The following is a 26,768-nucleotide window of genomic DNA, read 5'->3' as shown; positions in this document are numbered from 1 at the left end:
GAAAAGCAGAGCAGGTACATAACCAAGGGAAAGGGGATGTGAGGGTGAGGCGTGGGGGCATGAAACAGATGCATGCGTTTTGAGAAACCACATTTGTGGGACGGCTTGTGTGTAAATGTCAGAGAGTGTGTGCGAGTGTGTATGTGAGAAAGAGATAGACAAATAAAGATCATGTTTGTGAAACTGGCTGTGTGAGACGCTGCCTGTTTATAGCGCTCTCTGGATCAGTTTAGCTGGGAGAAGCTGCAGCTCAGAGAAGGCTCACAGCCAGGGGCTTCATTATAGACAGGCCACCCAGAGCAGCACTGTGACCTGTTAACATTCTCAAGTCCCCTCATGGCTAGATATGAAGGGCATGATTTTACGGGTACGACGCCCTTTCATCGCCTGCCTTTTCATCCCCAAGCTTTTCAAAGTGCACATTCCATCGAATGTGCTCATCACATTTTTTAGTGAGGGGTGGGAAAGGGCAGATAAGGGTTTGGGCGGGTGGGCAATGGCAAAAAATAAGTGTGGGAGGGGGTTTTGGGGGAACCCTCCCCCAAAAAATATAAAGAAAAAAATGATGAGCACATTCGATGGAATGTGCACGTTAAAAAGCCTGGGGATGAAAAGGCAGGCGATGAAATGACATGGAACCGCTCATTCCATCTGCGATACATGTAGCACCACACCCACTCCATAGTAAAGTACTGACGCCTGTGCAAGAATACATACATTCCTCCATATCACCATGTAGCAAAATGTTAATTCAGTCATTGTTATTGCTTTCTATTTTGAGATTTGCAGTTCTAGATTTAAACTGCGACTAGAAACACTGAAAGTCACACAATGCAACGCGACACGCATTTCTAGATGTACATCTCCAGGATAAGGTGGGCGTTGAGGTAATGTAAAACACCTTGAGGGTTGCCCATCAGATACTCAAACTTCTACAAGGGTGATTTGTCAAAATGTTCTGCCACTGATTGTCTCGGTGGATAGCTCAGGGGTAACACGCTCACCTTGGAAGCAAGACGACGAGGAGCAACACAGGTTCGATCCCCAGGGCTGCACTTAGAAACCTCCAGGTATTAAGCATGTTATAAATAAGTAATTATAATTGGCACCTATATTCAGACCCGAAGGATCTTTGCAATGTTATGTTATGGGGTCAACCATAGGACTTCTGCTGCATGACATGTTGCCACTTTGAGAATGGCATTTAGCTTCAAGATATGAGGGAACCTGCAGCCATGTCACATAGGAACAGGCTACTGATTAAGGAGCCTCCCTGCTTTTTCGAGGGTACAGTGTGTCACTGCTTTTAATAAGTGGAGGTATAGTTTATTCCTTTTTTTAATTCTTTTTCTTTCAGCATACAAAAAAAACATCAGGCACATACAGAAATACAAAGATACAAAGTCTAAGAATATAAAAATTATTATCTGATCAATTCATCATCTTAAAATACAATATGAGTACAATGCATGATAAAAACAATATACGCCCGATCAGCAAGAGGAGAGCGAGCTCGCAGCCTCATATGGTACTCTGTTCTAAGCAGTTCACTAGGTTGCAACAGAGGCTGTACAGTCAGCCAGTTATATTACCTTCTGTGCCAGCCCACTTCACAATTTTCCCACTGCGTAACCGAGCCCTATGACTGTAGCGTGCAGTTGCAAAAATGATCTGGAACTCCAGGGCGCTTTTACAAAGTTTCAGCGCATATCATGTTCTCCAGATCCCACCAGCTTTAAAAACAGGTCTTAAGTGTATACACTCCTAAAAGAATATAGTGCCTTGCAGATTAACTAAAACTGTGTTACTGTATCATTGTCAGTCCAACATTGAGAGCATGCCACCGATCCATTGGGCCTTGTAAGGAAGGCATGGTATCAAAGTAAGACAGACACAAGTGATCACAGTTAAAGGGTGTTTATTGAACTTCATCAGGGGTGTGAATAAATGCCTATCTAAACTTAGATCTAAGATACAACCATCAAATAATAATAATACCGTCCTAGTGGAGTCTAGTCAAATAAAAAGGGCCTATTCTAAAAATAACTATTGCCAATCGTTACTGCTATGCTACAAATAGTGTGGGATAATGTTCACAAAAAGGAAGAAGTGTTCACAAAATGAAAAGTCAGGATGTTTAAGCCATTGGCCTCCCTTCCCCACGTTTGTAGTACGGGACAAGGCGGGGCACTCGAGCACAGCATACGCTTGTTCTGCACAAGGTCAAAGTCCCTTTTACCAACATCAGGTCCTTCTGTACCCAAGTCTCTTTTATTCAAAGTCTCTTGCTTCAGAGGGCCTGATGTACCAGAACAACAAAAAAAGTTCTGTTCCAAATATTCAAATTGGGCGATTCACTCTTTACCCTGGATCCCCCTCAGCCAGCCTCAGATCCTATTTTCACAATTAGCTTCCCTCAGTCGGGTTCAGATTACCTTTAATTCATAGGCATCCCTCAGTCGGCTTCACATTTGCCACAGCAATATCTTCTCTGGTGTGTTACGGTTCACCCAGGACCCCCCTCTTCCAGCGTCAGACTCCTTTTATACAATTAGTCCCCCTCAGCCGGGCTCGGACCAATTTAAGTATACAGAAAATCGAAGACTTTCGAATGTGCATGGGATTCAACTTAACCTGCAGCAGGACCACTTCGATTTCACAGTTCAATCATTCTTACAAGCTCAAGGGGATGGGGGTACCAAACAGAGACCTTCAAGAGAGCACCCATGTGGTGCCAGACCACTCTGTATCTGTTACCTTATTGCGGTTTCATAAAGTTCAATTGTGTACAAGTTATTTTTCTTCATACAATGTTGCTGCTTGCAACCTTGAGCATAACACCGTGCGGCCTACTATCAGTTTCTCCAACTCACTGGCTGTGCTGAACTCTCTGCCATTGCTTTGCTGTCGGAGTCAAAGACAATACCACGGTGGCAATCGCTTCTACTCCCCGTGGCTATCAATGTGGGAGGGCCCTGTGTACCTTTGATACACGCTAAACCGTTCGTGAGCTGCAATTCCCGGTCTTGTGTTTCTGTTCCTTGAGGCTTTTTGAAAGTCACGGTCCTTTGTTGAAAAGGGCAAGTTTAATTTTCTCCTTGTCATCCTCTCTGGTCTTGCCGCCTTTCTCCTCGGTTTAAACTGCCATCTCGGAATTGCTGCTTTCTCATGCATTTTGCCTTGCTCAGGGTGTGCTTTCATCCATGTGGGGGAAGTGTGATGGAAGGCAGGTGTGTGTAATTATCAGTAATTGTACTACTGTCCCATCGACCATTTGGGGTCCCCTTTCTGGATCCCCCTTTTCTTCGTTTAAAGATACCCTATTACAATCACAAGGTTAGATTATTCACTTATTTTGTATTCTTTATTTTTTATTTTCAAATACTTCTGTGGAATAGCTGTTTTTCTAGCACAGTAGACCAAGTAAACTCATGATATTGATCCAAGCCTGTTCTACAAACAGAAACATGATGGTAAATGTTCAGTGTGAAGATATTGACCCTTTAGTGGCAATGTACCCTGTATTTTGGTTTTTAAGTAGTATTTATTCTTTGACTCATACTTTTAGCCTTTGTATACATGACATAAGTGATTGTAACATCATGTTTGGTAAAATTTGTGAAAAATTGTTGTCTATGAAAAACACTTTTCTAATGTAGAATTCTGTACATATTTTTTCTTAGAACCTCTTTGATTTGCCCCTGATGAAGAGTGCACTATCACTCGAAACGCGTTGGGCCTGCTACAATCTCAACATCAAGAATAAACATGCATTTCGGTTCTTGTGACCTAATTTGACTGAATCTGATTTTCTTTAATTGACCTCCTCAATTATTGCTTCATAGGAAAGTTTACTCCTTTCTCTAGAGTTTATTGGAAATTTTGTAAACAATATAATCTAACTGTTGGTCTGGTTTTCCAGACATTGAAAGTGTGCAGGGGATGTGAGTTCCCTAATTGGGAACTTTTTTGTTTCTTACTATTGCATGCCGCCTAGGTGTCAAGGCTGCTTATCTCTCCTCTGCACCTCATATCTATCTTCTAATTTCCTCTATTATATTCTTTTAAGACATTAATACACCACATTATTATCTACATTAATAGGGTGTGCCAGATCCGCCCAATCCCCTTCTTAATTATCAGTAATTGCCTGACTCTGCATGACTCTTATGTTGGGACATGTCAGGTATACGGCTCTGGTGTTAGTCGCTCACGATGAACTGTCTGTGAGAAAGTGTTTCTGTCAGTAAAGGGGGCAGGGGGGAGGTTGAATTTCTAGGTATCCTACCTGGTAGGATGGGGGAAAGGTGTTAAAAGGAAGGGGATACCGTGTCTCACCCTTTAGTGTCCCACTTCCACTTCCTGAAGACCCACCATCCAGGTGATCAACCGGCACTCGTCCACCCCCAGGAGCTGGATCCATTACCGAGGGCCGTGTCCTGGCCACCTGGATGACAGATCCCCTGGAACTAGCGGGTGAGACACCTTAAGGTTTCTCACAGCCTCCATGTTTTAGTAAAAGATGCTAATAGCAAGGTCCCCAACCTGAAACGGATATACAGCGATCTTTCATATGGCGGTGTAATTATACTTTATGCCATCAATTATGGCAACTTCTTAAATAGTTACTCTGTGAGTTTTCCCCTTTTTTTAATTTGCCATTTTACTATGGAGATCAGCACTGGTGCAGCATATGCATTATTTGATCTGCCCATTTCTTCCTTTGGAGTGAATCTCTCTTTTTCTTTCCACCAACATGCTTCTACAAGGCTTGCTCATAATTTTGCCAGGTTGATTTAACATGTGGTTTAGAACTGCTATGCTAGTGTTATCAAACATAATATTGATGGGGTTATCCCTTGCACAGATATCCCTTGCACAGTTGAACAAAAGAAAAAGAAGGGATAGAAGGAGATGTAGTTTACCACCAAATTGTAAACTGTTGAATCAGTATTTTGTATTGGTATTTTATTGTGATTTATTAAGCACCGTCGCCAATGCACTGTACATAAAGCAAGGCTGATACAGAATATGTCATGATGAATCCAATAACAAACAGCACAGGTATGATTACAGAAGTGAGCACAGCAGATGGGCCTTAAGGCGAGAACAAAATATATGAAGAGAGGGAGAAGCGCAGCTATCAGGTGGCGGCACGTTCCAATATCTGGGGGCTAACAGAGAGAAAGAAATGATCCGCAAAGGGGCACAATGTGGTCGAGGAGAGCAGAGAAGGTGGAGATGCTGAGGGTGGAGGGAACATGAGGGTGAATAGAGGAGGACAAGAGAGGCAGGACAGTCGGGAGCCAAGCCATGATAACACTTAAAAACAATAGAGAAAGTGAAATAAAAGACTAGAGTCATAGGGGAGAAAAGAGATGGCCAGAAGAGATTGGGCAAAATAAAAGCGAGGGGAGAGTGAGAAAATAGCCAAATTAAAGACCAGACGTAAGGGAGGAAGATGGGAAGAAGGAAGGCCAAACAGTAAAGCAGAACAGTAGTCAAGAAGTGAGGGTAATGAGAAGTTTAGCAGCATGAAAGAATAGAAAGGGCTGTGGACCTTCTGAATATTAAAAAGGAGGTAAACGGCAAGTATGGGCAGTCAAAGAGATGTGAGAGGCAAAGTTTAAGGAGGAGTGAAAAGTAACACCAAGGTTGAGGGCAGAGGGGGGGAAAAGGGAGGACCGAGGGGGCAAAAGGAGACTGCAGGGGGAGAGGTAAGAGGAGGAGAAACCATAGGGAAATAGACAATTTTGTTTTTTGAGGAATTAACGTGGAGAAAGTGGGAGTGCATTCATCCCTGGACTGCTGAGAGGCAGGATGAAACAGAGGCTTGAAGGGAGTCAGAGAAAGTAGCAAACAAAAAGGAAATGTGTGGATCGTCTGCATAGAAGTGGAAGGAAAAATGTAACGATTCAATGATAGAAAAAAGGGGGATTGCGTAGATAGAAAAAAGAAAGGGGCCCGACACTGAGCTTTGAGGAACACTGTGTTGAAGATGCATCACTGTCCCAGAATAAAGAGAAAGATCGATTGGAGAGATAGGAATGAACCAGCGACTCCAAGAATGGATAGTGAAGAAAGGAGAGTAGGATGGTCCACTGTGTCGAAAGCTGCAGAGAGGTCTAGAAGGAAAAGTTTTAAAGAAGATTTATCATGACAAGTGGAAAGAAGAGAGTTAGTAACATGGAGAAGGGTGGTATCTGTGGAGTGGGCAAGGCAGAAACCAGAGTGAGTCGGAGGGAGGCGAGAGTGAAGATTAAGGTGTAAGGAGATCTGAGAATATACTCCCCGTTCAAGAGGTTTTGAGAGGAAGGGCAGGAGAGAGATAGGACGGTAGCGAGATAGAGGAGAAGGACTAAGGAAGGTTTTTTTTTAAGATGGAATGATCAAAGCATGTTTGAAGGCAGAAGGAAAGAGACTTAATCAACAGGCAGAATCCGGAAATCTGGGCTCAAATACTAGTTTCACCACTCATAATACAAGATTCTGGGCAAATTGATTTAGCTTGCGGGGCCGTATGTCTGTTTGCTGCTACAATTTGGATCACTTAAAACACTTCTGTTCAAGATGTACCATATCTAATCATATCTCATTCATAACATAATGGGCTATTGTGCCTGGTCTATATGTATACATAAACAATGACAATTGATATAGAGCGCTTTGCATAATGAATGATCAAATAGATCTCTCATAGCAACACTACCTGCGAGCTACCCACGGGTCAAGTCCTAAAAATTAAAGTGGGGGGACTCATCAACAAATGCAATGGGATGCCATGTCACCAGAAATTACCATATCAAGGTAAAATATGCACATTTCATTAAATTGGCTTTGCATAACCATCCATATTGCTCAGGACAAATGCCATTTGCCTTTTAGAACATCAACACACACAGAAAACCAAAAGAGGATTTTTTCTTCTAATATTCTTTTTGGAAATGATAAAAGGTGGGTATGTTTTAAACTGCAAGAATCAAAACACATGTTTTCCCTGGGACTTGCAGTACCGAAATGAGACATTTCACCTTTATTTGTTTGTGGTTTTTCATCAGGTTATATAGTGCAGTGGTGAAGTGTCCAGCCTGCAAACCTGAGGATTGTGGTTAGATCCCTCTGGTCTGCTTTAATGCATAAATTCATAACGGACATTCAATGTTTCTCATTTTAACTCGGGGGACAGAGTCCACCATCTGAAAAAGGTGTGGGGACTCCGATTTCCCCCTCCTAACCCCCCCCCCCGCGTGCACCCTCGACCTGAGCCCTGGAGCTACAAGCGAATCAGTTGTCTTCTATCAGATTGCTTTCTTGCCACCTAACCCCAGTGATAGAGCGTAACAAATAGGAATGCCACTGTTGCCATCCAGTGTTTGTATTTTCAAAGTTCACACGATTTAGTAATTGGCAGCCTATCAGTGAACAAGAGAGACTGCCAAACCCCCCACAAGTCCCCCCCAACCTCAGCACAAATTGACTCTTTTATTTTGGGTGTCCTTATGCAAGGGTGACTGTATATGTGAGTGTGGAACTATAGGTGTGCATTTGTGACTCTTTTGAAGCTGCTCCGGTTGGCGGTGTATGCCTTGTGATGGCGAGGGGGGAAATGTAAAATACTGCCTTGTACCCTGCACACCAACGTGCAGCGTGTGCGTCAAAAGAGAACATGTGTCTTATAGAGGACCAATGGCACTAGCTCGCATTAGTAGTTAGGGGGCGAAATGTGCACGGGGCAATTATCAAGGGACACTATGCAACTAACATAGCAATGTACAGAGAGAGGTGTTGCTAGAGCGGCCTGGTCGGGGTTCTAGCCCCGGGTCTTTTGGTTGCAGCCCTTTATAGAAGCTCAGGAGCTACAACCAAAAGGCTAGCTAGCCCCGAGTCCCGGCAGTCCCAACATGATCATAGCCCCGACTCTTTTCCAGACCTAGAAACAGGGTTGGATTGGCCCACCGGCCAATCGGCCCGTGGCCGGTCCGAAATCATGACGAGGCCCTGGGGGCCGGTTCCAACAGCCCACCGTGGGCCGGCCCAGGCGTGGGTTTCAGGAACCGGCCCCAAGGGCCTCGCCACCGCCGGACGCGTAGGTTGCAAAGGATCTGTAACTTGCAAGATCCTTTGCAGCACCGCCGGCGCTAGCACGCTGCATTCATCAAAAAAAAGTAACACTGAAGTGCTACCTTTCTTTGATGAATGCGGCAGGCTGCGACACGATGGCGCCAGCCAGCCCTCGGTATTACAAAACACTGGGAGGGAGCGGCAGGGCTGGGCGGGGCTGCCTCTGCCCAACCTGCTCCCTCCCAGTGATTTGTATTATAATGGCAGAGCTGCTTTAGCCCCCGTTCTCGCACCCCACGCCTGACAGCAGCACCATGGCAGCGCGCCCGCTGGTCCTGCTCTGCCAGCGCCTTCACCCCAGCATGGGGCAGATAGAGGCCCCATGAGAGAGTGCAGGCGAGGACAGTGAGGGGCAGAATAACATAGGCAGGATCGTGGTATGGTGAGTGGAGTAGGGACATTGGAGGGGCGCAGTCACTGGCGCTTCCCTGCACGGCATTGTGGACAGTAAGTTAATTTTCCCAGGCATACAGTTGTAGGTTTTGTGAAGCATCAAGCATATGATACTCCCTCCGCACCCCTAGAGACCGCAGCGTGCGCATCTGTAAGTTCAACAGTCACCTTTCCCAGGCCAGTATACATAGTTCTGTACATTTTTTGAGCTGCACATTAACCCTTTCTCTGCAGAGTTGTGTGATTCCTTGGGCCCCGATACCCATTCTCTCCCAGTGCACACAGTTGTGTACGTATTTAGTTGCATTTCCACCTACTCACAGAGTAATTTATTGTGTTTTAAGTGTAAAGCATATCTTGAATAATTCCTTGGGTTGCATGTATTCCCAGGCATACATGTGCTCCATCTCCCAATGTACACAGTTGCTTCATTGGTTTCAGCTGCATCGCATCTGCCAGCACCACTAAAATTTGTAAAGTATCAGACTGCACGTCCTATCTCCTCTTAAGCGCATAGTGTTTTGTAACTTTGCACCCATTTTCTCAGTGCAAAAGGGTGTAGATTTGTGAGTTTCGTTTGCTCTGTCTCCCAACACCAGTTGCATTATCTCTTGGGTTGCGCGCTTTCCTACTTCTTGAACGCAGAGCTTACACAGATGTGTGATTGATGGTGCATCCACCCTCTGGCAGTGCACAACAATGTGTAAATCCTTAGGTGTTAATGGCCCTCCAGGTGCACACGGTCTGTGTGGTTTGCTGGTTTGCATGCCTTTTCCTAGTGGCACAGTTCTGTAATTCCTGCGGTTATACATGCTCTGAATTTCTCATTGCACATGTGCCCCTTACCTCCTGATTCACGGAGTTGCATTCTTTGTTCTCCCCGTGTATATTGCTGTGAGTCCTATGTTGGTATGTGCGCTAAATCCCGCTGCGCACACAACTGTGTACGTTTTTAGGTTGCACTTGTACTCTGTCTCCCGGGTGCACAGTAGTGTAATCGTTTGGGCCACAAGCGCTTTCCTCGTTGTTCGTTGTACACGGCTGTATGAGTTTTTAGGTTGTACATCAGTCAGTGGCGCCCCCAGAAATTTTTCATAGGGGTGGCATGATGAGATCACTGGGGAGGCATACCAAAACAAACACATAACCGGCAGGCAGGCCGGTGTTTGTGGGGGGGGGAGAGACAGCGTCTTTATAAGGGCCCCTCATTATCTCTTTGAAGGGTATGAAGAGTGAATGTGTCATGGTAGATGTGAAAGAACATTATTAAGGCACCGGCCCTTCCTTTTTCTCCTCATTGGTACCTTGCAAGCCTGCTTCGGCCAAACTCTATTATTCGTGTGTCTTTAAAAAAACAAATCCGAAATCACTAGACCGATTTTTGTGAAAAGTGGGCAGTATACAAGCCCAGAGCCTCCAATGAATTTTATGAGAAGTCTTTTCACTCCCCCACTGTCGGCTCATGATGGCCTGGACTCTGACTCAGCTTCAAGTGATTATTTGTTGGCTGCATCTCGTCTCACTCGCCTTGCAGCAGGCCAGCTTATTGCTTCATTTGTGCTGAATTTTGTAGTTCATAGAGGTGTGCCGCGCTCTGGAGTGCTGTATATCCACACAGTGTTGCAGTAGGCACTGCTATAGAGTTGTGTGGTGCTGCCATGCTGGAGAGCTGTGTGCTGGTGCAGTTTGTTATGCTGTATAGTGGTACACTGTTGCAGTTGTGTTGCAGATCCATGTACTGTTGCCATTTGAAGTGGTGTATATATACTGTGCAGCTGGGACATTTGAGAATATCTGTGGTGTGCATGCAGTTTAACTTTGGAGTGGTACATATCTGTTATGTTATTTTATGAGTTGTGTTGTAATGTAAAATGTGAGCACAAATACAACTGGCAAGGTTCTTTGCGGTGTCATTTGGCAGTACTGCTTATTAAATGCAACTCTATTTTCACTACTGGTGGCAACTAGTAGACATTCTTGAGTATGGTTCTGCAAAATAAGTATTTACCTATGTGATGATGTTTTTTTTAAAAAAAAAGAACAAAAGGAATGTTATCACTTTCTCAAGTGTTTACACAAAACATAACATGCAACAAACACATCAACCCTCCATAAGTACCATTTTCTGTAAAGTCGTGAATTGACGTGATTCACGGATGATGGTTTGAGGGGCACTTTTTTCAGGCGAGGAGTGGGCCACTTTTTGAGGCGAGGGGTGGGCCACTTTTTTGAGGCAATGGGTGGGCCACTTTTTTTGGGTGTCCGGGCCTATTTCTTGTCCCAGTCCGACCCTGCCTAGAAACACTCCTGGCAATGTACCCGACAGGACAAAACTGGCACGGTATGTATGAGCCTGCCATTCTTCTCTGGTGAAATGAAGAAGCCAGCATTAGATTGAGCACTCAAGGGGCAAGGTTGGCATGGGTTGTTTGGAATTGCATCATCATTTTTTGGAAGAAATGCAGAGACCATTGCAGCTGTTTTGCACCGGTAATTGAAAAATGTGCACATTGGTATCACAGTATCGCCGGAAAAAAAGGAATGTGAAAACACTGGGGCCCAAAAGAACGAATGGAAAAGTTCGCGTTAATGCAGGATTTTAGCACTCTTTTTAAAATAAATAGTTTGGGAGTTGGGTTAGGGGATAAAAAAAGTTGGCAGGATATGGGAGGGCTGTGAGGGGGTATGGGAGGGGGCACCCCCGCATTACCAAAAATCAAAAAAGCAAAATAAATGCGTTCTTTTGAGCCTCAGTGTTTTATTTTCGGCATTTCAACCTAGATCCTGGTAGCACAATGCATTGCAGGCTCCCATTTCTCCTATCAGCCATATTTCCCACAGTCACTGTCAGTCAAACCTTTAACCCCATTTTATCTGAAAAAGCAAAAGGTTAACGTTAAAAGTTGAAAGTAACTTCATTCACAGGCCAGCCCTGCTTCTGACCACTGCTAGCTCCTTTATCACTTTCTCACAGCCACTCCAAGGCCATAGTCCAGTTGCTATGGCACCCTTTCATCATCCACCTCCCTCTCATGCCCTCTAGTCATGTCCAAGCCGCCAACACTTCCCATCACCAGATTCTGGAAGGAAGACCTCTTCCAACTGATGTAAACTTTGATTTCCCGCTCAGATGTTGTTCTCTCTTCTGAAACTAAACCTCTGTGAAAAGTAATGGTGTGAATCACACACTGACCTCAGCTCTGGAGCTCTGGACAAGATAGCCCTGGCAATACATTGAATTCTCCCCACAACATCAAGCTTAATGGTTCACACCAGAGATCCTCCAATCCAAGCTCTAGCTATCCTCCCTTGAGCATGTAGATCCTGTCCTACAACCCTGCTGCAAAAATGGCTTCCCTCTCCCACCTTAGACCCTATAGAACATCAATCACGAATGCCCAAAGAAATCCTGTTTTACAGTGCCTCCAAAGAACTCTTGAAATTAATTGATGAAGTCTCCAAAACTACCAGAGCATCCACCTTTGCAACCTCCTGTGTAGTGGGCGAAACGCTCTTCAAGCTCTTTTAAGACAAGGTTGTCACCAAGCATCATGAGTGTGCAACAGAGAACCCCACTCCTTAGACTGCCCCAACTCAAAAATCTAGATGCAGCTCGCTTAACCTTCTACTGATGCTCTCTCCTTTCATCCACCTCCTAGCCTGATCGCCGCTCCCTCCTATGTTTGACTGTCTTCTTTAATCACCTTCTAATCTGCCTGGAGTCTTTCTTTGCATCCGGAGCTTTCCAGGTGGTTTTGAAAAAGTATCATTACACCACTTCTCAAGATGCCCACCTTGGACCCATTAATTCCCAAAAGCAATCACCACCTATCTCCAACCCCCCTTTTGCTTACAGGATCCTGGAGACGATTGCAGCCCTGCAGCCACCACTCATTCCATGTCACAGAGTCTGTGAACACTTCAGTCTTTGATGACTTGGGATTACTTGCTGATGACATTGGAACAGGCAGTCTTAGCTACTGTGTTTTATCTGCAGCATTTGACACTGTCGATCATTACATAGGTGCCCAACCCTCTGCATTACCTGGATCACCCGGTTTGCCTCCAACAAAGGCCAAATCATCTCACTTCCTGATCTCCAATGCAAACCTCAAAACATTTGATGTGGTGTTATCCTGGATCTGGTATTAAACTAAGGCCCAGAGCCAGAGGTAGACGTAGGCCACACAAAGGTTTATACAAGGTCCTCTCTAATCCCCTCACCAACTCCCTCTCCAAGGTCCCTGGTTTTATAGATTCCTAACCCAATCTCTACCCTCATCTATGTCCTGTCCCTAGTGGACCTTCTCTTGTCCCCTACATTTCCTTGTATATATCCCCATTCTCTTCCTGCACCTCACATGCTTCACATTCCGCCATCCGCCCCAGGCTTCCTGTTTGAGATTTAATCTCCACCTTGTCATCCTGCTCTCCTTTCCTGCACCTGATCTTCTTTTCATCCTCCTCCTCTCTACTACTTCTGAAGATTCTCTACTTCACCTCTTCACACTTGTTACCCTTTGCTTTAATCATTTCTGCACTGTTCAACACCTTCTCTTAAGGCATCCCATCAAGCATGCATTTCCCAGTGGGTCCTTTCACTACCTCTTCCTCAACATCTCTAAACACCTCATCCTTACATTCTTTCACCTTCTCCTCCTTATCTTTTCCTAGCACTTCCTTATCACTTCCTCCTTAAATACTTTCCTAACAAGAGATAACTTTACAACCCTATTCCAACTTCCTCAGTACTCCTATCCTCAGACTCCTGGTTCTCTCTCACCTCAACCTCTTGGGCCTCTCTCCCCAGTTCCCACCTCTTTCTCTCTCCAGTCTCCTCAGTCTTTTTCTCCACAGCACCATGGGTCTTTCCCTCCATAGCCTCTTCAGTCGTTCTCCCCTTAGACTGTTGGTTCTTATCTCCCTAAGTACCTAGATATGTCCTAGGCTCCCATATGTCCTCCTAACCCCTTCTAACTCCATCTTCCCCAGTATTTCTCATACCAGCCTCCTAGGTCCTGATGCCGCTCCTTCTATACTCTTTACCAAGTGCCTGAAAATGTGCTCCTTTTAAAAATTCCAATGGCCCTTCTTTTATAAGCCCTTCACCTTGCCTTGCAGCCTTGCTTCGGCCTAGGGGTAATGAGGAGGCTCCCAAAGCAACTGGTATGGAGATTGGTTAATAGGCCAATCCACTGTGGTTGGCTTGCAGTTTTGGTGTGGACCTTGGGATTGGTTAATTCCTGTTTGCCACACCCTTGCCCCACCCTTGGGGAGGACTATGTGGAAGGATTGGATGGATTGTGAGGTGGCCTGTTTAGTGCTTGAGTTCTGTATTAGATTGTGCCATGTGCCTTCCCTCTGTAGTTTTGGGATATGCTTTTAGCACTTGTGATAGGGTAGGCAAGCTTTTAGGTGTCACCGGCTCTGTGGGATCCCTCCTCATGGATTTCCTTAAAGGAACAGGACCTTCTAAGGTCCCAATGTGACAAGAACATGCCTTGCGCATGTGGCATGGTAAGCGCACGCCAAAGGATAATTCCCATGCATGCTCTGCTCCCAGCATCACCTGGCTTATGGTGGAACCCATTCACCTTTGGGAGTCCCCACATCCATCAGTAAGGTCAGCAGGGAGACTTCACCGCTGTGGATTGTTCCAGCATTTTATTCATGTAAAGCGTGAGAGAGATGGAGGGTAAACATATTTTAGGAGCACAGCATGGCCTCTGCATATTCTTGATGTTATCTGGCTGTGTGGGAGCAGTATACTTCCTCCAAAGTGGTCCACTCTGGGAGCAGACAGCTCCCATAGATGTTGAAGCAGAAGGGCCCATTTTCTAAGACCGGGAGCACACAAGAAAGGCGTAAAAACAAGCCAGTAGCCGTGTGCACCTTACTTTTACACCCTAGGGCATTTTACAACCATTTGGAGGCAGACAAGGAGTGCGAGATGGAAGTAACATTTCTTCCGTGTATTCCTCCTTAAACTTCGAAAAGCAAATGGTGTAATGCCTGCATGGGATTTTCATTCGGATATTACCTGTGGAATGTACCTTTTTTGGAGGAAAGACAGCATGACCAGAGAGGGTTGCAAGGAAGGAAGTGCCCTTGACCTTTTTGGAGAAAAACTGCTACTCTCATGAGCCCTCAAGAATAAGAAACATAAGACCGGGAATTAAGGCTGAAGAAAGGTGCATTGTGTGTCGAGGGTACCTGAGGCTCTCCTGCATCACTAGCCAAGGTGGGGAGGAGCAATCGCCGCCGTGGTACTGTCCTTGGCTCCTACAACAAAGCAGCACCAGATAAGTCAGCACAGCAGGTGAGTCAGGGAGACTGATCGGTGTTAGAACCGAGTATTCAAGAGGCAACATTGTATGAAGAAATCTGCAAAGAACAGAGTTTAAGGCGTATGTGATGAGCGATGCAGATATAATTGAACATCCAAGGAGTGACTGAACTTTTGAAGCCAATATAGGTACCATATACAGAGTGGTCCGGTACCATGTTGATGCTCATTCAAAGGTCTCTGTTAGGCATCGAACTGAGAGTGTAAATTGTGAAATGTAAAATTGAAGTGGTCCTGCAATGGGTCAAGCTAAACCCTGTGCACATTTGAATGTCTTTGAAAGTGTATACAAACTGCAATTGGTCCGAGCTTGGTTGAGGGAGACTGATTGTGTAAGAAGAAGGATCTGAGCATGTCTGAGGGGGTTGGGGGTGAACCGTGAGTCACCTGAGAAAAGATATTCTATAAACATAGGAGAAAAGGATCTGAGCCCGGAAGAGGGGGATCCAAAGTAAAGATTGCGGTTTAAAAGGGATACGATCCTGGCTGAGGGGGATCCAGGGTGAAGAGTGAATCACCTGACTTGAGTACTTGTAAAGGAATGTTTCGTTTGTTTTGGTACATCAGGCCCTCTGAATCAAGAGACTTTGATAACTTAAGGGACTTGGACAGAGAAGGCCCTGATGTTGGTAATGGAACAATCCCCTCTTGCCGAAGAAGCCTGAGAGTGTGCTATGCTTGAGTGAACCGCATTACCTGTTCTGAACACATGGGTAAGGGAGGCCAACGGCCTAAACATCCTGACTCATCATTTTGCGAACACTTCTTTCTTTTTCAAGATTCAAGAACACAACCCCGGTCTATTTGTATTTAGAGGTAAGGATTGGCAATCGTTTTTTTTAGTATAGGCCCTTTTATATTTTGACGAGACTCCACTACGACTGCGTTATTATTATTTGATGGTCATAGCTTGCTCCCATCTGTAGATTTAGGATTAGATAGGCGTTGATCACACCCTTGTTAAAGTTCAATAAACACCCTTGAACTGTGGTCAGTTGTGTCTGTCTTACCTTGATAACATGCCTTCCTTACAACAGCCACAAAAGTGGTCCATGGCAATGAAACATTAAAAGGAAATGCATGTTTATGGAAATTCAGCAGCACAATAGCTCTAAGTGCCTTGTTATATCCAGGTGGTGGCAGGAAAACCGAGAGCTGCACTTTTCATGCAAGACAGGTGGACTGTCACTGTCATCACCTTGTTTCTCTTTGCAGCACGTTCTACAAACAGAGTCTAGAACATTCAAATGTATACACCTTTAGTTTATCTGGCAGAGCAGAGGGTTGGGCTTTTGAACTCTGCCTTATAAACAATTATATTACCAGCCTTTAGATGTGAGTCTCTCATTTTATGCCACACCAAGTGTTTGTTGTTTGTCTACGCCTATGGGGTTTTCGGGAAATCACACTTGGCTCTTGATTTAAAGTCACCAATGATTTTTGGAGGGTGTGGTGACTTTAATGCCACTGGTAAAAAGCAGCAGTGGGGCACAATGCAGCCAGTAGTTTATCTGCACATATCAAGTGTGCAGTTATTGCCCCAGATTCAGAGATGGAGCTATGACCACAGATGTTGGGTAGTAAACCCGCTGGCCATTTTCAGCCTTCACGCCGGCTTTGGTGACCGGTAGTCTTACACTATGTTTTAAAGCTGCTGTTCTTCCTCAGAGCTGTATATTGCAAGCTGTAAAATGTAGTTTGTTCCCAGAGAGTATCTGTTTTCTTGTACAGATGGAATTTTCACATTAGGAACACTGAAGGAGCTAGGGGAGAGGAATTGGGCCCCCTGCCATCCAAATGCCTGCAAGGTAGCTAGCAGCGGCTCTTGTGAATAGAATGTTTGACACATACTCCCTTTTCCAAGTGGAAACCTGTAGTAAATCCACTGAAAAGAGCACTAGGAGAGATAGGAATTACTAGGGGGAAAGCTGAAAGAAGAGAACACATCCATGAAAGCAAATCAAATTTAACTCGGGTCGTGAGAAGAGTTTTTTTTAATCATTTCGAGCTTTCCTCCTGGAGTACATTATGCAGTCTGGAGTCTGGACTGCGGCACAATTGGTTGCAGTAGAAAGCAAGAGCTTTCGGCAAAGCTCCCGACCCTTATTAAGTTTACTCACAGTGAGCAGAGCTAGGCTTTGATGCTTGGGGTGGGTGCAGAGGGCTCCTTAGAGGGCACTGGTCAGTACAATTTCACTACTTCACGAAACTATGATTATAAAGAGCGAATCCATACAAAACGAACCTGCATCAATGTCTCCCCACACATCTGTCTGGTGCATTCGCTTTATCTCTCACTTATTTTGCCTGCTGCTTCCTCTGCAGTAAGATAGGTCAATAAGTTATGCTTTCATCTCAGGCCTTTGTGTTCACTCTCCAGGACGTAGGTTTGATTCGAGGCAGGGCTCTCTCAAGTCATGTGTGATAAGGCCACCTGCTTATAGTCATTGTTTGTCACAGACTTTCAGATTGTTATTAAAGATGTGAAGAATAACATGTGAAATTGTAGAAAACAAGCAAACTCATTTTAGTGTTAATTAACTTGACCTGAAAGGCTTTGACATTTGGTCAGCTCTCACATGTGTAGGATACCTTCCACTGAGATGGCCTGCATAATAAGAAATAGAAGGGAATGGGCTAAACAGTGCCACCCGAATGCGAGAAGGCAAACCTTTCATGGAAACCAACAGAGTACACTGAGATAAAAAAGGTTTGTGGAGGATCACGGTATCAACAGGTAGCAAAACCAGGATAGTCCACCTGTCCCAGTCACAACGGATGGCGGCTGGCCAGTCCTAACAACCCTTGTTTTGAGGAACCAACCTCTAGACCTGCACCGTTCTGATGCGATGTTAGTTTTTATAACAAGCACTTTCTGGTGTAGGTACGTTGCTTTGTAGCGCAGTGGATGTTACTAGCACCAAAGTTTATATACACAAGCTATCAACCTCAGAAAGATAGTACAGGCTGAGTCCCCTTGCTGGCTTTTATTACTTTAATCTGAATGTGCACCCAGATCTCTGCAACAAGTGCATAAGACACTGAACCAGGCCCCAAAATGTGCGCTTGCCACTAGCCATTGGCTCGTGGTAAATGATGCATGGTAAGTACGAAATTATGTGTTTGTGTATGTGAATAATTGAGGGGGCAAGTGACTTTTTATACCTGGCTAGTAGCTTGAAACTTGTAATTTTCACCCTTGCGCTCATCTATCTTGTAATCCATTGTGTCGCTCAAACGTATCAACATGCATTTTAACTTTGTCTATTATACATGATCAATACAGGTCCCCAAGATGATGAAAACAATACTCGAGTTGTGATATAGTGAATGAACAAGCTATATCTGCAGTAGTCTGCAACATGCAGCTGACCACATTTTGGACTACGACTCCCATGAGTCCTCATCATTAACTATGCACTCTATTGCAGATGGGAGTTGTAGTGCCAAACATCTGGAGAGCGAATGTTTGCAGACCCATGTACAGTAAACAGAGAACACATTACAGGCTTAAATTATAAGATTGGAGGTTAGCTCAGGGCAGTGACCAGGGGGAAGGGTCAGGCCCTCAACAGTGTACTAGAAAGTATCATGACTTGTAATTTCTGTTTTGTATAGCATGTGCAATGGCAAATATCTTTCAAACTGCCAATCATCCAGAGGGCAGAGCCCCATTGTAGGAGCCCCTTTTGTCCTCTCATAAAGACGTCACTGTGTACACTTTGCCCTTGCTCCCCTACCTTCTCTGCACTCAGTTATGCTCTCTACTCCTCCATGTGCCCCACTCCAAGACTCAACTCTTTTCTGCATACTAATCCATTGGGTGCCTCTATCCCTCTCTTTTACACAGCTGTGTACCTCATTACCCTGCACTAACATCCCCTCTGCCTGACTCTCTGATGCACCCGTCTTCTCCTTGGCACTTATCCCGTAATCCCGTACGCTTCAGCAGTAATGTACTTCTTTCTCTCTCTCGTTTACTGTATCTCTCAGTTCTCTACAGGTACCATTGCCTATGTGTGTACCCTTCTTTTTTTTACTCTCTTCAGTTTCATTCTGCACTGAAACCATTCTTCCTCACTTTATACAAATTCTAGCCACTGGCACCCCCTCTGTCGCGCCATACTGAATGCTAATTTTTCTGGCACACTCTCCTGTCTTAGTACTTGGGATGGTTCTTTTCACTTAAAACATGTGATCCAGCCAATAATGCTGTCTCCTCTCTCCTCTACTTTTATTTGTCAATGAAAAATGTGGTGCAATATTATTCCTTACTGAGGTGATGATCACATCACATTGTGAGCACTTCCGTTCACTATCAACCCACTCTCACCTGAGATCTATTGGTGGTCAATCCATGGCGTGAGACAACAGAGCATAGCCAGGGTCCCAGTGTCAGGTATAGAGCAGCCATACAGGGATGATGATGTGTCTGCAATGACCCCGGCTCAACCAGCCCATGAGGAATGTGAACGTGCAGGCCAGCTAGACAGAACAGATACATTCTAGCTTGATTGTCTAGCAACACACGCTCTGTTTGCTTCTAGTCCCTTTGCATAGTCTCCAACACTTTCTGTTTGTGTGCGTCAGTTTCACAGAGCAGAAGCTGCAGGACAAAATGCTATGGATTTGCTGACAGTGACACTCTCAAGAAGATAGCTCAGCGTTGAATACAAAAGTTCACTCCAGGAGCAAATCACTAAATAAAAGTACTAGTTAAAAAATAGAAGCACAAGTCAAGCACTCGCCTACTACTGAAGCACTCAAAAGAGTCCCATGGTGCAGAGGCCTACCGGGAAAACTATTGGTTTACCACCAGGTCAGTCCAGGCCTGCCTGCATGCAGTTAATTTTATGCTTAAAAATCCCCAGTGTTTGTTATGAGATGAGAATAAAAAACGTCCTCTGTCCTCCCTTCGCCCCCTTCAACTTATCCAGAATACGACTGAAAAACGTATCCTTGGTATCAAACCAAGGGACAACATCTCTCCAGCCCTAAAGTCTCTCCACTGGCTCCCGGTGACCGCAAGGATCAAATTCAAGACCCTTTGCATTATCCACAATGTTGTCTGGGGCCCGGGACCTCTCCACATCCAGCTTTCCCTCTCTAAATACCTCCCTGCTAGAGTTCTTCGGTCCTGCACTTCTCCCTTTCCCCCTGCCCCACACTTACCACCTTTATCTTGAACTTGCACAGTAGGATTGTCACAAGGCAATGTACCCGTTATCATTTTGTTTTTGCTCGTTTTTCATTCCTTTGTCCCACCCCTAAACCCCCAATTTCGTCTTGTGCCGCCTGAAACCACTTGTGTATAGGTGCCATATAAATGTCCAATAAATAAAGAACAGAGAGTACCCGTTGCAGAAGCAGGCCAATATTGTAGAAAATGATATGCTGTCTTGAACGACAGAATTCTAAGTTAACACATATAAAATAGCATTAAGACAAATTATTTTCCAGAGGAGTGCCGTGGCACTCCCCCATTGGGCTATTTCCTGGCCATAAGAGCTCGAAAATGCCATATGGCCTGGAAATTGGCTAATGTGGGGGAAGTCATGTCATTCCCCCTATGCCGCTGTCCTGGTGGCAAGGCTTGCAGCGCGGCTCACCCTCTCAACATGGGAGCACTGCCCTGAGATACCTGCGCCAGCGCCACTCCACACCTCACGCTGGCCTTACCTCACAGATGCAGCCTGGGCACACTGAAACCCCTGCCATCCCCTGCACTGTGCTTCGGCTTTTAACTGGGTCTTCAGGGCCCGTAATTCCCAGTATGGCCCTAGGGCTAGGTCTATAGAGCTTCATAATGGCTCTACACTGTCTCCACTATTATAATATACATGCAAATCTAAATTCTTGGATTTAATGGATTTTTAATTTAGAAAAAGAAGTCCTTACCTTTCACTTACTGATTCCTTAGGGACGTACACTCCTTCATTTGTGAGGTAAAAGGCAATAGTTCCACCTCCAAAATAGTGTTTCCTCAAGAGGGGTGCAATCTTGTTTGATACCAGCAGCGCTCCAAGGCCAGTGGGAAAGCCAAATACTTTATAAAATGAGAGAGGAACAAAATCTGCTGGGTGAGCTGCTAAATCCAAGGGCGAGGTGCTGACGTAGGCGGCTGCATCCAGCAGGACATACCATTTCCCAAGTCCACTACTAAGCCTCAAACTCCCATCCTTGACTTTTTGGATCCAAGAAAGTGGATATTTGTGCCCTGAGAAATTGCTCTGCGCTGGGTAGCAGAAAAGATGAGCTGTTGGGCAATATGTTTCTTGAGGTGGTGCCGGTGTCTTTTCCAAGTGCGCTATCTTCTCCGGGGTCAAGGCAACTGCCATCACATTCGTGGTAGCAGTGGCCCTCCTCATGCCTATGACAGAGGTGTGGTTATCGGTGAGGTAGCAGAGGCAGCTGGCGGGGTCTTCCGAGTGTGTAGGTGTCCAAGGAAAACTCTCCGCCACCAGCTTGATGGCAGCCGTGCATCCAGACGTGAAGATAACGGTGTAGTCGTCGGGAGTGGTATTAAAGTGCTGCAGTATCCTAGGAGAATGCAACATTGACACATTAGACGTTGATAACCCCATGCATATGCGCTATGCAGCAGAAGATCCATCACACAGGTTAAAACTAAAACACACTCATGCATCATTGAGGCTCAGATGAGGTTGAGGTCTTGACAATGAGGGGAAGTACAGTTCAGAGGCATTACATGTCTAGAAAAAAACATTGCCAGGCCCAATGATATTTTCTTTCTCTGATATCTGCAATCTCAAGGTATGCTGGGATTGGTGTAATTATATAAACAATCTCCAGTCCTAGAATATGTGGAAGTGCTGGATAGCGAAGAAAAAATATTGTTTCCCCAACAATGTTCTTTCCTTTCGATATATTGATGGAATTCCGTGATGTGCACGGTACTGCTAAATGAGTCTCCCCTTCACGAAAACGAAAAACAATGTCCTCAGTATGGAGTCTAAAGACGTAATTTGCTACATTTTGGGGATTATTCCAATACATTCCTCTTTGCAGTTGATAAGGAGTGGAAACTCAAATCTCAAATCACGTTAGCAGATTGGCTTAGCTTGGGCCCTCTAGAGCAAGGACACCCACAGACCCTTCCTGTGGGGGGCCAGAAAGCTTGGTTTCGTATCCAAAGGAGGGCCACATTCAATCATTGGCCCCTGACCAGCACATGCACAAAATCACAAATCAAATTGTTTGAATTGCAATGGGGTTGTCAAGTAATATGTGGTAGTTCCTGAGTATCAGGGGGCTGGGGCGGCAGCAAGGTTTATGACAGTGCATTAGTACAGTAAATTGGGGACAACATGAAAAGTTTCCAATAACATTATACAGTATGTGGAGTTACTCCCCTCTCTCATTCCCCCATTACGCACCCTTCTCAATCCTCGAGAATTTGTGTCACAAATTTCAATTTTCTTTTTTTAAAGAACATTGCGCCGGAAACCTTGATATAACATGTACATACTGAAGGTCAATTTTCCAGAGGGGGTTGGAAGCTTCAGACTGGTCACTGTGGCATGTTTCTGAAATGTGTTGGATTTTAAAGGGCAATGTATGAATAACTCGTAGAAACCACATGATGGGATGTAAAATAGAGTTTTCACATGGCTTGCGGCTCTTCACGTTTTAGAAAATGATAGCAACGTTGGAGCACATTGGGGCAGCAACCTCGGTGAAATTGTGGTAAGATTGATATGCGTTACAGTGGTGTTTGTGGAAGCTCCACATTTCGCCTTTCCCGGCTACAACATCCATATTAACAGCGCCGGTATGACCAGCAAACACAGGCCCAGCAATATGCATGGACAGTCTTCAGATGACTAGCGGCAAGTATGCATGTCATATGTCATGTCATAGTACTACAGGTATGTGCAAACTCCCTATCCGCAGCATCATGAATTACCAGCCTCCACAATGCCAGCAACGGATATGGCCATCCATCACGTGCCCAGCAGTAGGCATGGGCAGTTTTCACCATCTCTGTAACAGGGGCTAATCTACAGACTCAGGAGCAGCTATATCCCACCCCATGTGCCCAAGTAACAGTTAACAGATGTTTGTTTGTACCTCTTCTTTCATTTCTTCTTCCTTCTTTCTCTCTCAGCCAGTCAGATAGCTCGGTAAGTTGAGTGAATGCTGCTAGATCCGTCTTAGCCTTGTAGATGATCAGTTTAAATCGCAGCAAGCCCGACAGGGGGACCGATTCTGAGCTCATGCCAAAAAAGAGGGTGGAAATACGACATTCTCCCCTCCAGATTCCAGCACCACCATTCTGAGGTGGGTAGAAGTAGTGGAGGGGAGATGCTGTGCTTTTCAGCAGCAAAAGCTGCTAAATTCACTTGTTGTGGCGCGAACATAGGCTCCAGTGGCATTGCGAGCATTTCTTAAAAGACCGCCACTTTTCTAACTTAAGACTGTTTTCTTAAACTTTCATTAAACTAGAAATGTGGTGCTGCAGTCTAGGAAATGCTATATTTATAAAGGGGAAAAGTGTGCAGTGGCGTTTAACGGCACCTCAAATGTGCTGTATTTGAACTCCTTTTTTTGTCGTGCTAAACCAGTGCTGCTGGGAGGGGAATCCCCTCAATGTGGCTGCCCTGCATTCCTGGTGGTTGCCGGGGCTGTTGTCAAGCCATAAATAAGGCAAATGAAATAGCCGAGGCTTTCTTGTGCCTACATCACATTATTTCTTCATCCGAACATGGTGTTTGTAAGTAAAGTGTGCCTCTTTCACAGAAGAACACTTTCTTACTTTTGCATGCACCTCAGATTCAGCCCCTGAGATGTTCATCCTTCTGAGTATGATAAATGGAGCATCATTTAATTTCATAAAAGCAAAACGTGCTTTTTTAATGCCACTGAATAACAAACGCTGCACTGCCGAGTCCTCAGTAAGCTAGCCTGTCTTCTTTTTTACAACATCACTGCTTTCTTTATTGCATTCTCTCTTCCCCATAATTTTCTTTCAGTTTGTTATTAATCTCCTTCTTTAAATTTCACCCCCTTTTTTTACATCTTGTACAACTCACTGCAGTGGCCAGTTCACTGCATTTTTTTTATAAGTAATTTGTATGCACCCAAGCGCCCCATATTCCCGTTCTGCGCCCTCACTGATCCTACCTGACCGTCCCAACGGAACTAAAATCTATTTAAAATGATACCTTTACCCTGCAGCCCCTCTAAAAAAAATTAAGCCAAAAATAGTGTAAAACGCCCGCTAAACAAATGCGTTGAAACAGCCACAGTGAGTTGGGCGGGCACCTTTATTTCATCTCCCTCATCCCAGTGCCCTACTTTTGAGTTCAATTTATCTTTCCCTTTTTCTGCCTGTCTCTGTGCTCTTTGTTCTTTTGTCTTTCACACTTAACTTCCTTGTTTATCTTTTTTTACATTTCCCTTTTATCGCCCTCCGTTCTTTGACTTTTTCAAGCGGTCTCTCATTTGTTCATCCTTCTTTTTTAGTTGATTTTTTCTCTGTTTTCATCATTTCTCACCAAGAAAATCATCATAACAGATTCTTGAAAGTATTCTTTGGTGGTCATTTGGGGCAATTTGACTTTGCTCCCTGCAGCTTCAAGAGGATAATATACGTCCGATCAACATCCTGGAGTTTGAGGCTATTATATTGCCCCTGAAGGCTTTTCCCTCATTCTTGAAGGACTGGTACCCAAGTGGACACACATATCTAGTGTGATCAGCCTTACTGATAATCAGCTTACCAGCCACTTTTACCTCGCCAAAACATGCAAATTGCACCTGATCCCCAACACTGATTCAGAAAGCCCAAACCTAGACCATATACTGATATTGAGGAAGTTGGTGACATGTAGGAGGAGGTGGGTGGTACTGAGGAGGAGGTTTGAAACAGCAATGGCGGGTTGGTGGAAAATATCCAGAGGGGGAATTTGTGGAAAGACAGTATGGAGGATTGTTGAAGGTACTGGGAGATTGGTGAAGGGAATGAAGACATTGGAACAGAGGGGATGTAGGAGGCATTAAAGCCTCAAGAGACTGGAGGAGAGGAAGGTGGATAGAACACCAAACCGTAGCAAAGAAAGTCTGGAGGGTGCTACCAAGAGGGGGAGAAGGAGGGGCCAAGGAGGTGAAGAGAGGAAAGAGAGCGACAACAGGAGAAAGGCTTTAAAGACAGTCAGATCACAAAGGTTCAAGCATGCCTGGTTGGCCCCTAGACAGGTGTTAGAGCATACAACAAAGAGGTTACATCAGGATCAGAATGGGGAGGAAGGCAACTCCGACCAAGATCTTGGGAGGCAGGGATCGGGTGCTCAGGTGATGCAGCCATAATGGAGGCCAGGGGAACCTCCTCTGAGATTCTGCTGAATGCCAGATGACCGGTGTCCACAGGAAGCCAAGATTCCTCAATAAAAACTGGACACTTCGGTCTAGAAGATTTAGCTACACCTTTCACTCAGTGACGAAGCCCTATGTAACTTGCATGCCGGAGTGATGTTAAGAAGGAGAAGGCTTCAGGACACCCCACAAATCTGCAGTGCGAATATGTAAGGAGAAGGGCTCCGAAAACCTCGAAACCTGCAACAGGCAATGGCAAAGAGAAGGGTGTTGGTGCACCCACAAACCTGCAGGAAACGATGGACTGTCACCTTTTCACAAGAGTGAAGGAGAATTGAGAGGGTGGGAAGCAAAGCCCAAGCCCCGGAGAGTGTAACCCAGAAGGTGGAGATACTGGGACTTACGTTGGTTTACATACCCACCCTATCTTCATCACTTTGGCCAATCCTGAACAACATCCCTAAATTAAAGCATCTTTAGCTCGAGAGTTCCTGCTCCATCTATCCCTTTTTTTCGATCTGTGTCCCTGCTCCCTGCAGTTTATTTATTTATTTATTGTTCACTTGTTAGGCGCTTATACAGGAAGCAAATACTGTTTCAAAGCACCCACAGGGCAACACGGAGGCGACAGGGGATGATAGACAAATGTAATTAAACAATGTTAAATAATTAAGTACAACACAATAAGAGGAGACAATGGGTAGGGGAATAGGAACCTCCTATGCCTTGTGAGTGCTCAGGAAGTGCAAGGGCACGTTGCTCTGGGACATGCAAAGACATTCCTAATTAGTCATCTTTTTTTTCTGAACCAACTCATTCTGCCCCATCTCTGCATTTTGATTTGGTTTCGCATGGTCTCATTTGTGACTAAATCAGAAAATGTGATTACATCGAGTTTGCCGACTTGCCTTAATGAACAGATGTGACATGCGAGCGCTAATTCAAGCCTTGGCCAACATCAGCTCTTGCTTTGCATACATTAACTGCTGTGCATGTTTCAAAGTGCATCGCACTGCTAAATCCATAATCTGCTCCCTGTCACGTGAAAATGACCTACTTCTAAATGAGATAGAGTATTTAAGATTAACACCTCAAATATAAGCTGAATTCTCAAGGGACAGACAGTAAGTATGCCGGCACTGAAAGGCGTCCTATTCCTAACTCTCGCTGCCACAGTATGTAGACGCCCCACCCTAAATCCTTAAGGAAGAGTTGTCATAGTAGAAAGTGCTCGAAAGGTAGTGTGCTTTGTTCTTTCTTGTATCACATGACGCATTCGTTATACAATTGGATCACTGACGATTGGACAACTACATTTGAAATAGTGCTCGGGGCCGCGAGCAAGCATTGCAGTGAATGGCTTCATGGGCACGGTGACTGAGCCTGGAGCAAGCATTGCGGCGAATAGCTTCATGGGAAAAGTCGCCGAGTCTGAAGCAAGCATTGCACTAAATGGCTTCATGGGCAAGGTCGCCCACCCTGAAGCAAGCATTGCAGAGAATGGCTTCATGGGCAAGGTCTCCGAGCCAGAAACAAGCATTGCGGCAAATGGCTTCATGGGCAAGGTGGCAGA

General features: G+C 45.0%; 1 protein-coding gene across 1 annotated transcript in view; it reads right to left on the bottom strand.

The window, feature by feature from the left end:
• MOCOS (molybdenum cofactor sulfurase) overlaps positions 1-26,768 on the bottom strand; it is an 819,339-nt gene that overhangs the window by 512,838 nt on the left and 279,733 nt on the right. Inside the window, exon 4 of the mRNA XM_069620525.1 lies at positions 20,759-21,400. Within this exon, the coding sequence (XP_069476626.1) occupies positions 20,759-21,400 (642 nt within the window). The remainder of the gene's footprint in view (positions 1-20,758; positions 21,401-26,768) is intronic.

This window comes from Ambystoma mexicanum, chromosome 5q, assembly GCF_040938575.1.
Source record: "Ambystoma mexicanum isolate Mex_15411 chromosome 5q, UKY_AmexF1_1, whole genome shotgun sequence".
In the NCBI taxonomy this organism is placed as follows: Eukaryota; Metazoa; Chordata; class Amphibia; order Caudata; family Ambystomatidae; genus Ambystoma; species Ambystoma mexicanum.
The sequence above is the reverse complement of the archived record's forward strand: the minus strand, read 5'-3'. Positions and strand labels throughout refer to the sequence as shown.